Source organism: Silurus meridionalis, chromosome 17 (genome assembly GCF_014805685.1).
Source record: "Silurus meridionalis isolate SWU-2019-XX chromosome 17, ASM1480568v1, whole genome shotgun sequence".
In the NCBI taxonomy this organism is placed as follows: domain Eukaryota; kingdom Metazoa; phylum Chordata; class Actinopteri; order Siluriformes; family Siluridae; genus Silurus; species Silurus meridionalis.
Window position 1 is genome coordinate 10,899,054 of NC_060900.1, and position 13,780 is coordinate 10,912,833.

The window sequence follows — 13,780 nt, forward strand, 5'->3', positions numbered from 1 at the left end:
TTCATCCTCTTAATCGCTGCTCTCACTTCCTCCTTACTAATCCTATCTACATCCTGCTTCACCAACTCCACATCCTCCAACCTTCTCTCTCTGTGATTTTCCTCATTCATCAGCTGCTCAAAATACTCCTCCACCTTCTCAACACACTCTCCTCACTAGTCAACACATTTCCTCTCCATCCTTTATTGCTCTAACTTGCAGTACATCCTTCCCAGCTCGGTCCCTCTGCCTGGCCAATCGGTATAACTCCTTTTCTCCTTCCTTAGTGTCCAACCTCTTATACAGCTCCTCATATGCCTTTTCCTTGGCTTTCGCCACATCCCTTTTACCTGCTGCCGCATCTCCTTGTACTCCTGCCTACTTTTCTCATCACTCTGTCGATCCCACTTCTGTTTTGCCAACCTCTTTCCCCTAATGCTCTCCTGCACTTCCTCATTCCACCACCACGTCTCCTTGTCTTGCTTTCTATTTCCAGATGTCACACCAAGTACTTTTCTAGCTGCCTCCCTCATCACTCCTGCAGTAGTTCCCCAATCATCCGGCACCTCTTCACCACCACCGAGCCACCGGTCTGACCTCTTCCCTGAACCTCACACTACACTCTTCCTCCTTCAGTTTCCACCATCTTATTCTTCTTTCAATCCTTACATTCCTCCTCTTCTTCTTCGCCTCCAAAACCATCCTACAGACCACCATCCGATGCTGTCTAGCTACACTGTCCCCCGCCAACACCTTACAGTCTCCAATCTCCTTCAGGTTGCATCTCCTGCATAGCACATAGTCCACCTGTGTGCACTTTCCTCCACTCCTATACGTCACCCTATGATCCTCCTTCTTAAAATACGTGTTCACCACTGCCATTTCCATCCTTTTAGCAAAATCTACCACCATCTGCCCTTCCACATTCCTCTCCTTAAAACCATACCTACCCATCACCTCCTCATCACCTCTGTTCCCTTCACCTACATGCCCATTAAAGTCTGCCCCAATCACCAATCGTTCTTTCCTAGGTACACCATCTACCACGTCATCTAATTCACTCCAGAATCTTTCCTTTTCCTCCATCTCACAGCCAACTTGTGGAGCATAGGCACTGATGACATTTATCATCATCCCTTCAACTTCCACCTTCACGATCATCACCCTATCAGAAACTCTCTTCACCTCCACTACACTCTTACTGTACTCTTCCTTCAGAATCACCCCTACACCATTTCTCTTCCCATCCACACCATGATAAAACAGTTTAAATCCACCTCCAATGTTCCTGGCCTTACTCCCTTTCCACTTGGTCTCCTGAACACACAGCATATCTACCTTTCTTCTCTCCATCATATCAGCTATCTCTCCCTTTACCCGTCATAGTACCAACATTTAAAGTACCAACCCGAACCTCTACTCTCCTACACTGCTCCTTTTCCTGCCGTCTCTGTAGGCGTCTTCCTCCTCTCCTTCTCCTCCTTCGGCCAACAGTAGCCCAATTTCCACCGGTACCCTGTCAGCTAACGATACCTGTGGCGGCCGTTGTTAACCCGGGCCTTGACCGATCCGGTATGAAATTCTCCTTTGTGATCCGCATATTTGATTTGGCACATGTTTTACGCTGGATGCCCTTCCTAACGCAACCCTCCCCATTTACCCGGGGTTGGGACCGGCACTAAGAGTGCACTGGCTTGTGCCCCCCTAATGGCTGGGTTAAAAAAAAATAAATCGACATAACCGATAAAAAATGCGTAGAAAAAGCGAGAATTTGGCGGTTCCACTTCAAAAACGTCGACTTAATAGGGTTGGCGAGATAACCGGGTTCCACTGTAATATATATATATATATATATATATATATATATATATATATATATATATATATATATATATATATATATATATATATAATTACATATACACACACCAGGCCTGCATGCACACTAACAATACTCTGTCCAATTTCTTTAATTTGGATGTGACTGATGTTAGCTTACCATGCCGTTTGAGCCATATATTTTTCTAGTGTCCAGAATTGCATTGCTACTGACTTAATTACTATCATCATATTAGATGTTCTTCAAATCATAACTAAGGTCTACTCTAATGTAGCAGTATGAGGTGTTCTCAAAGACTAAAGCGAATTTAAGTTTAAACGATTTTTATAATTTACATCTGTACTGGCCACACATTATTTTAATTCACTAAAAATCTAACAAAACCCACAGCTCTCATTAAGTGGCTCGCGGGTTGGATCCTGCATATAACAAAAATAGATACTTTCTGAAAAGGAACTCTGATTTCCTAGAAAGATGGCATTCTTTTAGAACTTTCTTGTAAACTCTGTGCCCTGCCTAACTTTTAATTTATTTTTTTAATCTGACCTCTTTTAATTTCTTCCGTTATTTTGTGTTCTTTTTTTTCTGAGGCACCTTTGGGATTTAGAGTTTTAATAGGAAGTGGTGGGGAATAATAAAGCATTGTTCTTATACCCCTATAATGTTTTTGTTTTGGGTATTGTTTAGTATTGCTTTCTGTAATGTTGTTTCTTACTGTATCTTTCTAAATAAATAGCATGATTTCATTGGAACATATGCCCATACATGCAGTTATCTAATAAACCTCTAATGAGGCAGCAGGATTGGGATAAAATTATGCAGATACAGTTCAAGAGTGCTAGTCTATGCTCCTATATCTGTTAGATTTACAAGATTGTGGTTGTTGATGCCAGGATGGTTGGTTTGAGTATTTCAGAAACAGCTGACCTTTTGGGATTTTTTGGGAAAGTTTACACAAAATAGTGTTTTAAAAAAAAAAAAAAAAAAAATCTATTCCACTGAAAGTTTTAAAGGCGGTGTTGTGGGATGAAAATCGTTGTTAAAGAGAACGGGCAGTGGTGAATTTCTCGGATGTTTTCATTCTTTTTCCTTTCTTTCTTTCTTTCTTTCTTTCTTTCTTTCTTTCTTTCTTTCTTTCTTTCTTTCTTTTTTTTTAATTATTTTTTTTACTGTGGTTAAATTCTTAATTCTAACCAAAAAAAAAAAACTGTATTTATGCATTTATTTGCAGCATGTATTAACAGTCACACCCAGGAGCAGATTACATGTACAGCATTACTGCTTTTTTAGGGGTTCACTGTTAAAGAAAGCAATAAATGAGCAGGGCTGTGAATCTTTTCTTTCATGTCTGGGTTAAACATGATTTATTAATTATATCTGATATTATCACAGGTGGGGCAGTTGCTACAGCAGTTAGCCATGGCTGATACAGATGAAGTAGATCCTCGACGGAAGAGCAATTTGTCAAAATTTGACAAAGTAAGAGTGTGTGTGTGTGTGTGTGTGTGTTTGTGTGTGTGTGTGTGTTTATGAACCATTTTATATATTTTATTTATTTGTTTTTTTTATTGTTTCTTGTTATCCTTTGTGCAATAAACTGTGGTTGCACTGCTTAACTATTGAGTTTGTCTCCCTAGAGTTGTGTTGCGGCCTTTTTGGATGTAATGACTGGTGGCCGAATTGTGGAAACCCCTCCCATGTCTTCAGTGGACCTTTTAGAGGGTCTCACACGAACTGTTATTTATATCACAAACAACCAGCTCCTGGCTTTGGTAACCATAATAAATATTTAATTATCTGTTGTTAGGCTTGTGCAGTGTTGATTGTTCTTCGCTTTTGTTTTCTATTTTAGACAGTAGACAGGAATAATACTAATATTTTGCCAAGCAGCGAATGTTTTCCTGCAGTGGCGGTCACTTCTTTGGGTAAAGTTTCCAAACAACTGAAGATACCAGTAGTATCTGAACAAATGATTTTATGCAAATATAAAAATAATTCTTGTGACCAGACACACATCATTCAGCAAGGAGGCACATAACTCACAGAACAAACTTTGGGCAGAAAGGCAATGCCACAAATTCTAACAAAGTATATAAAATCCTTCGAAAATAATTGTTAAAATCTTAAGCTAAAAAAAAAAAAAAAATCTATTTTAATTTTACATTTTTTGATATTTTTAAATGACATTTGAAATAATGCATGTGATTCAACACATGAAATATATGGTGAATATCTTACATTCAAACATGAATTATTATTTATATATTTATATTAATATTTGTATCATGTTAATATTATTTATTAAGTGTGATATACAGTCCGGTTCATATTTTTGAACATTGAAACAATTTGGATGTTTTTAACTCTATAACACCAAAACTGAATTAAAAGCACCCAACAAGATGTGAATGAAGTGTAGACTGTCAGGTTTAATCTAAAACAGCTTTAACTGAAATTTTTTTTTTTTAAATTACTGCTATTTTCCCCCGGAAGTACTGCAGCAATTATTATAATCTCAAAATTAACTGGAACATCTTAATTATAAATACAAGAATTACGCTTAAGCAGTCATACATTCTCATATCTGGGATATCTATGAACATAGCATCCATGTTTGACATATGTGAGATGTTCTGGATCATGATTTTTTTTTTTCTTTCTTTCTCCATACGCTTCTTTTCCTAAAAGTCTGATTTTAAGAAATTTTGTGAAATAATCTTTGCTACATTTATATATTTTTGATGACACGTCATAATTTGTAGACTTTAACTATATGTGTGCATGCTTAAGAGTGTTCTACAAGGCATTTTGGTTTTGCTGAGCTTGCCAGTGCTTTTATTTTAAGAATGCACCAAATTGTTGACTTGGAAACTCCCAAAGTTTCTGCTGTATTTCATGCTGTATCCATTTTCTTTTGAGCCTTTGAAAGTGGAAGTATTATGTAAAAAAATTTAATTCCTAAACAATTACTGAAATAATTTCTTAAAATTAAAGCTGACATTTTAATTTAAATTACATTTTGATTGGGTAGAGAAACAAAATTGTCATCCAATTACAAAGACTGTCTAAATAAGATGCATTACAGTTGTCATGTGGTAATATATAGATGGCATACATTGTGGTAATGTAATTATGTTTATGGTTTATTAAGTCGTTGAATTGCACAAGCCTAAGCTGTATAATTCTATTGATCAAATACACACATCTTTTCAGGTTCACTACATTTAACCATTTAACTTTGTTCAGGTGGACTTTGTGCGTTGTGTGACGGCTGCTGACCAACTCAGAGAGGAAGACCAGTTAGCTCTGGAGACTCTGCTAGCCAATTTACCTCAGTCTAATGCAGTTAAGAGCAACAGTTTGGATCTCACACCACAGCTCTCCCCAGCTACTACACCTGCCAACAGGAAGAACAGACTACCCCTAGGTATTTTCACTATATAAGATTTTTTTTTTTTTTTTGACAAACATTATAGTTACAATGAATGCCGTAAATTTATGAAATTCCTCTAAGGGGTTCCTCTAGCTTGTGTTTTATGCTGTAGATAATCATCAAATCAACTTTTTTTTTAAATGCATAATTGGACACCCCCTTATTATTTTAACTATTGCAACAACCACATCTAGCAAATCAGAGCAGCTGAACCCATGTTGCATATTTCTTATTCACTTGTATATCGTTAATCTCTTGTTCAGCTAGCTGTCTTATTTCATCCCATACAAACATCAGCAGGTTTTTTCATACTGCAACTTTTCCTAGGTTGAGAATGTTGAGGTGCTACTGATCTACCAATACTGTCTGAAATTTAAGATAAATCATCCGGTCTGTCTATGCTTTGATCTTGCAGTTCTCAGTGGTTCTTCTATTGCTTTTTTTTTTTTTTATATGCACTAATATCTTTTCTATTACTTTATATTTTCTTTTTCCTCTTAACATTAACGTTGACTAGCTAAGGAATTAATGTTTGTTAATAAAGTTTGCTAGTTGGAGTATGTATTTTTTGATGGTATGTAGTATTAATAAATAGCGCCATCTACCGTCAGACATTAGATGCATTTATTTAACTCAACAACAAAGCAGGAATGAAACCTATTTTTACTGCTCTCTGGCTTCAGAGTACTTTCTTTTTAAAGAGTCAATCACTAAATTCATTAAAACTGCACAAAATAGTTAAACAAACCTGAAAACAAGTAAATGCGACTTCCAAATTGTCAAACGTGTTTGCATATTGCCAGTGTCTTGCACTATATTACATTATTATTATTTTTTTTGTCCATTTGCTTTACCTCAAATTACTTGCTAATCTAACAAAACTTTAATCTAGTATTAGTGGTACTGTAAAAATATAAATAAAACAGGATTAAGTTCGATTTTCTAAGCCCTGCATCTTGTGTCCTGAATTCACTCACTACAAGGTTGTCACATTTAATATAAATGTCAAACCAACATAGAGGTTTTAGTAACATAACATAGGCTTTAGTATGAACAAAATGTAAATAAATCTATGTGGGAGTATGAAGTTGAACTTAATCCTGTTATATATTTACTTTTTGCAGAAATAATAATGCTAGATATGTGAATCACACTATGATTAAATGGTGAACAAATTAGTAACCGCCAGCATACATATCAGTGGGTAATTATGTACACTTAATAATATATCTGCTTATAGCCTAACAATTAATTTTGAATTAACTCCTTGTAATTTTTATTATGCCTCATTAAAGTTTGGTGTTAAAGTACCTTCCCCCTCTAACACTTAATACTGAACATGCACTGATATGTTCATTTGGCAGCAGCCACCCGGAGCCGCTCTCGCTCTAACATCACTCAGGATATTGAGTCGGATGCTAGCTACCAGGACCCGCAGCAGGAAGTCATGCCTGAGGAGGTGCTGGTGATTTCATTAGGAACTTCCTCTCAGACTATGCCTGGAATGATGCCTGAAAACGAGGTAACAAATTACATCCACTTATCTCGACCTCGGTTAACTCGCCAACCCTATTAAGTCAACGTTTTTGAAGTGGAACCGCCAAATTCTCGCTTTGTCTTAGCACTTTTTAATCAGTTATGTCGATTTTTTTTTTTTTTATGTCGCCGAACCCTGATATCTTAAGCACAAGTGGGGGCAAATTTGCCACTTGACGTCGGTTATCTAGAACGGCGCTGTGCAGCCGCAGAAGAACTCGCGGAAGTGCCGGAAAAAGCAAGCCTTACAGATGCTACAGGTGTAGGACACCTTTCAGAGCTGTGTCAGACTCGAGAATTTAATTTTGACACTGGTTAGCTTTTTGTAAAAACGAACTACACCCCGCACATTTTTAGTGATTTTGTGAGAGATCTTTGTGTTTATAATGTTGGAGAATATAATAAAGGTTTGTTTTGAGAATCGACGGTGGTTTGTATTGTATACTGGTAAATCTCTGCTGTTAGTTGGTGTACATATGCCTTTTGTTGTTAAATGTTATGCGATGACAGGGAGGCGAAAGCAGAAGTGAAAGCAAAACAGTTTATTGCAACACAGGGCAAAGCCAAACACAAACACTCGCCTTGAAACTGAATATTGCAGTGGTGCGCTCTGGGAGCGCCATCCACTAAGTCCCAAACTGAAAAGAGGCAGTCTGTATATATAATCCACGGGTGCGCTTGGTAGAAGCGTGGCGCTGAACAGCACACGGGAGAACGTGGGATGAGCAGCAAAAGCATAGAATTAACAACGGCAGGATCGGGGAATCAGCGATGCGCTTTGGGAAGAAAAGGGCAGCCGTTAAGAGAGTGCGGAGTCCGAGTGGGAAGGCACGTACCGTGATACGCATGCACGATAACACCGACCGCCGTGAACCAACATATACCAACAATAACGGACGGTGAGAGTGTGGAAGTGATGGGTTCAAATAGGAGCTGGTGATGAGTGCTAAACAAGTCCCAGGGGTGCGCGATTGAAGCCGCAGAAGGGGGCGTGGCAGGTGGTTTCCTGACAGTTAACAAACATGTACATTTTTATAGCATGCCTTCATCAAACAAATCACGGCAACGCTGTTGTGTAAAAAAAAAACTCCAAAAACACGTGCATGCACATTCTCATTTATTAACGCACATCATGTACATAAAGAACTTTCAAGCACGTTAATATATTGCCGCCATATTGGTTTTCGTTTATCTCGTTTATCGGTTATCTCGACGCTTTTTGCCATCCCCTACGCCCTCGACATAACCGGGTTCCATCGTAATAATTTTTTTCACAATTTGTGTGTGGGGGAGGCTTTATGTTTTTGAGCTGTTTATCCTTCAGTCTATTATTCTCGGGCTGAATGTATGTAGGCTTTATGTGGACATTGTTTTAGCATTGGTTATATTTTGTAATTGTTCCAGACATTTTAAGGTCAAATGTTTTGAATAGTGAATAAGAATAAGATTTCACTTTACCTTAATAATGTCTATATATTTTTTGTACAGTTCTCCCTCTTTATCTTGGCTATCCTTCTGCCTTCCTCACATTCTCTCCAGTCCTTTTCTCTTTTTCAGTTTTAATTTTAATTTTATTTATTTAGTTTTTTTTATTTAATTTTCATTGAAATATAAGTGAAACCAATGGTTGTAAAGATATGATAGAAACACCTACTGATGGCCACAGTATAATGACATTGGACCTTCTCAGCCGCTGCAGCAACAGATGCAACCCAGAAAAACTATCGGTATGGATTTTTGCCGATAGTTCCATCAATCAACTATTGGTGCTGATAAATCAGCAAAACCGATGTATCAGTCACCCTCTATTCTAGTATTTTATTTATGGCTATACACACATACTGGTTACCATCTATTTTCATCTTTTTATTACTGAAAACATGCTTATTTAAAAACAATTGCAATTAGTGGTGCTTTTCAGTACAGACAAATAATGCACACAGAAATGCAAGCTCAACAAAATATTGTCAAATTAGTTTACTTCACTTGACCCTAATGGCTGTCTTTCTGTCCAGAAACATTTAAAAAAAGGAGTGACTGTAATCATGCAAGACATTTGCAAAACCAGTAAGATGAGGAATTTACCCAGTTAGTCTTTAAATGTGCCTCCTATATTATTAGCAGTTTTATCTTTGTCCACTGTCTTCACCTTGTTGCGAACAACAAAGTAATTTACTCAGTTAATTATGCTGATTGTCACCAAGTTAGATGAGAGCATATTATGATTTGTTTAGGTTCCTACATTCATTGGTATCTATGAAAAATGCATACTATGATTAAAAAAATGTACTTTATGGTTTACAAACGAAATTGTGAAAACACTTGATAATTGAGACCCTAAATTTGCTCGACATAGGTCTTTCACCATGTAATTGGTAACATCAAATGGAAATGGGTATTGAAAAGCATAGGGATTATACTGTTTTATTAATTTCAAATAGTTAATCTTTTAAATGTATTTTGCTTTAGGTGCTGAACTTGCAGCTTGCAGATGAAGCTCAAGGAGATACCCCAGCTGATGAGGCTAAACTGCATGGAAAACCTGATAAAACTCTTCGCTTCTCTCTATGCAGTGACAATCTGGAAGGAGTCTCGGAGGGTGTGTATTTTCATAATTAGCGGGAGATATTATATATATTAGTTGTCCAAAGGCCGATTTTTAAATCCTTTGGTCCTAACCACAAAAAAGGTGTTTGTAAGAGTTTTTAAAGGTAAAAATGCTCTTGTCTTTACAGGGCCATCTAACCGCTCTAATTCTGTCTCATCCCTGGACATGGAAGCAGAATCTGTATCTGACTTAGGCCCAGGGACATCCATCAGTAATGGTGTTGAAGCTCTGCAGCTACTGGAGCATGAACAAGGTTTGGGCTAATGTATCTCTTTTCTTTAAACATTGGATCAGTGGAATCCAGAAACAGGATGTTTTGTACAAAGAGATTTATGTGCAAAGTGCGTTTTAAATGTTTGAATGGAGGTGAGGGTGTGAAGTAAGACTTGGTAGGCATGGTGATCTCTAGACTCTCATTTATCCAATCTGTATTATTTAATGCACTTAAAAAAAATATTCAACAAAACAGCTGAGCAGTCTGTAATAAATTCTGGATCAGTTGCTCAGTTGCTCAGAGGCGGACTGAACAAGTGACTGTGTATATAGAAATAGACAAATTTTTCAGATTTTGTAAAGGAGAAATCCACATGACCATGAAGTCCAACATTTAAAAAAGGGAAAGATTGTCCTGGTTGTGAGTAGTGATTAAACAGTGCCTAAATATAATGGCTAGTTTGATCTAAGAATAAGTAGATGGAAATAGATAGGAATAAACCTAAATGTATCATTTCCCCCCAAAAAATGTAATGAGTGGCATCAGTGGGTATTTTTAAACATTCCCTTGCTTGCATCTAATCACACATTCGGTTGGTTGTCAGAGGTTTTAGTTTATAGATATCATGTGATCGATACTGACTCAGCAGGATAGGTGGTGGACTGCTTCTTATGCTGGTTTGGAGTGCTTAAAGTTGGGTCTGGATTTTGAGTTGGGATTTCATTTGATCTCGTTGAATGAGGCGTCCATTGAAGCTGCAGAATCTTCATTCAGTTCTGGGTTTTGGCACCCCTGTAGAAAATATGTAAGGGTGTAGAGGAAGACTCTGAAGACAAGCCATTGAAAAGCCAAATTTAAATGGTCTGTTTTTGAATTAAAAAAGTCTATGCTTTTCAGGGCACATCTAAAAAGATCCCAAAGAATTGTTGGTGCAGACAAAAGTATAAAAAAAACTAATTAGACCCATCAGAGAGAGCAGAAACTTTTGGATTAGCCAAATCAACAATTTGGTAAATTTTAAAAAACAAGGCGTGTAGTGGAAGGTTTAGCAGCACAAGGCCTGGTACACTATGGAAGAGAACTAAAGTGCTTGATCATAGAACCTTTTCATGTGAAAGTTATGGAAAAAGAAAGGAAGGGTTTATGATCCACATCATCTTTCAGCAATAGTGGAGGCAGTGTTGTGACATTGGCATGTATGGCTACCAATGGAACTTGTGTCAACTGATAACGTTGCTACTGATGAAAGTAACAGGATGAATTCTGAAGTGCACATAGCTAAACTGCTTACATTCAGTACAAAACTGCATTGTCATGTTGCAGCCTAATACTACAATAATTTAAGTTGATTTTCTTTTCTCATGTATCTACAATCAGCACCCCAAAATGATAAAATGAAAACTCAATTCTTGAAATGTATGTAAATTTAAATATCACATGTATGTAAGTATTCAAACTTTTTACTCAGTACTTAATTGAAGCTCCTTTGGGAGCAATTACAGCCTCTAATCTCTTGGGTATGATGCAACAAGCTTTGCACACCTGGATTGTAGGTTTTCTTGGATTTTCTTCATGGCAAATCCTCTCAACCTGTGTCATTTTGGATGGGGACCATCTGTGCCACTTTCAGATATTTCCAGAGATGTTCAATAAGGTTCAAGTCAGTGTTCTGATTGGGTCACTATAGGATGTTCACAGAGTTGTCCCTAAGTCACTCCTGTGTTGTCTTGGCTGTGTGTTTAGGTTTGTTGGCATAGTTTCATCAGACCAGAGAATCTTGTACCACACAGTCCAAGAGTCCATCAGTGGGCTTCCATGGGTCAGAGTGACCATCAGGTTCCTGGTCACATCTCTTACTAAGGGGCTTCTATTCTGATTACTCAGTTTGGCCAGGCAACCATCCCTTAGAAGAGTCCCGGTTGCACCATACTTCTTTTATTTGAGATTTATGAAAGTGCCTGTGCTTTTGGGAATCTTCAGTGCAGCAGCAATATTTTTTTTTAGCTTTCTACAGATCTGTGACTTGCAGCAGTACTGTCTCTGAGCTCTGCAGGCAGTTGCTTTAACCTCATGGCTTAAGTTTTGCTCTGATGTGCGTTTTCAGCTGTGAGGCCTTTTATTAAGAAGTGTGCGCCTTTCCAAATACAGTGGAACCCGGTTATGTCGATGTCCTAGGGGGTCGCCAAAAAGCATCGAGATAACCGATGATCGAGATAAACGAAAATCAATATGGTGGCAATATATTAACGTGCTTGAAATTTCTTTATGTACATGATGTGCGTTAATAAATGAGAATGTGCATGCACGTGTTTTTGGAGGGGTTTTTTACACAACAGCGTTGCCGCGATTTGTTTGATGAAGGCATGCTATAAAAATACATACAGTACATGTATTGTTAACTGTCAGGAAACCACCTGCTACTGCGCTTTTCTTCCCAAAGCACAGATTTTTGCCCAGTGCCGATTGAGATAACTGAAGTTAAATGGCAAATTTTTCCCCCCTTGTGCTCGAGATATTAGGGTTCGGCGACATAAAACCGTTAAAAAAATGCTAAGACAAAGCGAGAATTTGGCGGTTCCACTTCAAAAACGGTGACTTAATAGGGTTGTCGAGGTAACCGAGGTCGAGATAAGTGGGTTCCACTGTAATGTCCAATCAAAACACTTTTAGACAGGTAGACTCCAATCAATGTGCTGTTGCAAAGGGTATGAATACTTATGTAAATCTTATATTAAGTTTTTATCCAGTATTCTGTTTTTACTTCGTACTGAGTGTAGATAATTAGGAAAAAATAATTCAGAATAATTATTGTATCAGGCTGCTCTTACATAAAATTAGCGTGATCACTTATGGCATAGATGCTATGAACAGCAATCCCAAACTGTCTGTCAAAATTAAAAGAGAAATATGTGACTTGCCATATTCCTGTACCTCAAGGAACACCTTTACTTATGGGAAATCTCTTTTTTCATACATTTCTTGTTGTAAAAGTTATATTTTTATGTTAAATAACATTAAAAATTATGACATCCATTATGTGAATGTCCACACAAAGAACAATTGCAAGATTGTTGCTAAAATAGGAATGCTTTGTTCAAAAAGACTGGTCATTTCAGAAATTGTCAAGTTTATATTATTATCACAGACTCGATAAGACAAATGTACATTGAATAGATTATTGCAAGGCTCAGGTAAATTGAAGTGTAATAAAACCTGTGGCAAACATGTGGCAGCAGTACAATGCAAAGATTATCCAGATGCTGGTCAGGAGCTTTTGTTGCTGTTCACATCAAATATCAGAATGGGGAAAAGTGTTATGTGACTTTTTAACCATGACATAGTCATTGACACCATATGGATTGGTTTTACGTATTTAAAAAATGACTTATTGCATAGCGTTTTTACACACAACAGTCTTTATAACTTGTACTTCAACTTTTTCTGTTAACTCCCCAGTCAGTGTCATGAGTGGAATCATGCAGGAACAAATTATTGCTTATTCTCATTAAAACTGAAGTTTTTTTCTTTTTTTTGGTCCCAATTATTTTTTCATGTTTTGTGCTTTGTGTTTATTCTGTTAATCGTTTCTTAACTGAATTAATATATATATGTACATTTTGTCTTTAGCCACAACACAAGATAATCTAGACGACAAACTCAGAAAGTTTGAGATTCGAGATATGATGGGTCTGACAGATGATCGGGATATCTCTGAGACAGTTAGTGAAACCTGGAGCACTGATGTTCTTGGTAGTGACTTTGATCCTAATATAGACGAAGACAGACTTCAGGAAATATCGGGTAAGGCATTCATTTATTATTATCCAAAACATACAAAAAACATTTCATACCTGTAGTTAAAGCTATTAGAATTCTGAGACTGACAGGCACCTGGGCAATGATGAACATGGAGCATATAGGCCACCAATAGGCATGTATCTTAGTGTCTCCACTTTGTATTTGAATTGATAATTTAAATAGTAACTTGTAATCCAGGAAAAGAAAAAGACTAATATAAATACAAGATCTATATACAGTACAGTGCAAAGGTTTTGGGCACTTGTGGAAAAAATGCTGTAAAGTAAGAATGCTTTAAAAATTGAATTTTTAGTTTATTTTTATCAATTAATAAAATGGAAAGTAAATGAGTAAATGCAGATACTCAACATC

General features: G+C 37.1%; 1 protein-coding gene across 5 annotated transcripts in view; it reads left to right on the forward strand.

Annotated features, from left to right (window-relative positions):
* Positions 1-13,780, forward strand: part of gapvd1 (GTPase activating protein and VPS9 domains 1) — a 63,837-nt gene that overhangs the window by 22,568 nt on the left and 27,489 nt on the right. For 3 of the 5 annotated variants that reach the window (XM_046870659.1, XM_046870657.1, XM_046870661.1), the window contains exons 5-11: positions 3,212-3,298; positions 3,457-3,591; positions 5,066-5,246; positions 6,617-6,774; positions 9,258-9,387; positions 9,524-9,649; positions 13,238-13,411. In XM_046870659.1, coding sequence (XP_046726615.1) covers positions 3,212-3,298; positions 3,457-3,591; positions 5,066-5,246; positions 6,617-6,774; positions 9,258-9,387; positions 9,524-9,649; positions 13,238-13,411 — 991 coding nt within the window. The remainder of the gene's footprint in view (positions 1-3,211; positions 3,299-3,456; positions 3,592-5,065; positions 5,247-6,616; positions 6,775-9,257; positions 9,388-9,523; positions 9,650-13,237; positions 13,412-13,780) is intronic. The other 2 variants (XM_046870658.1, XM_046870662.1) reach the window with 1 other exon arrangement.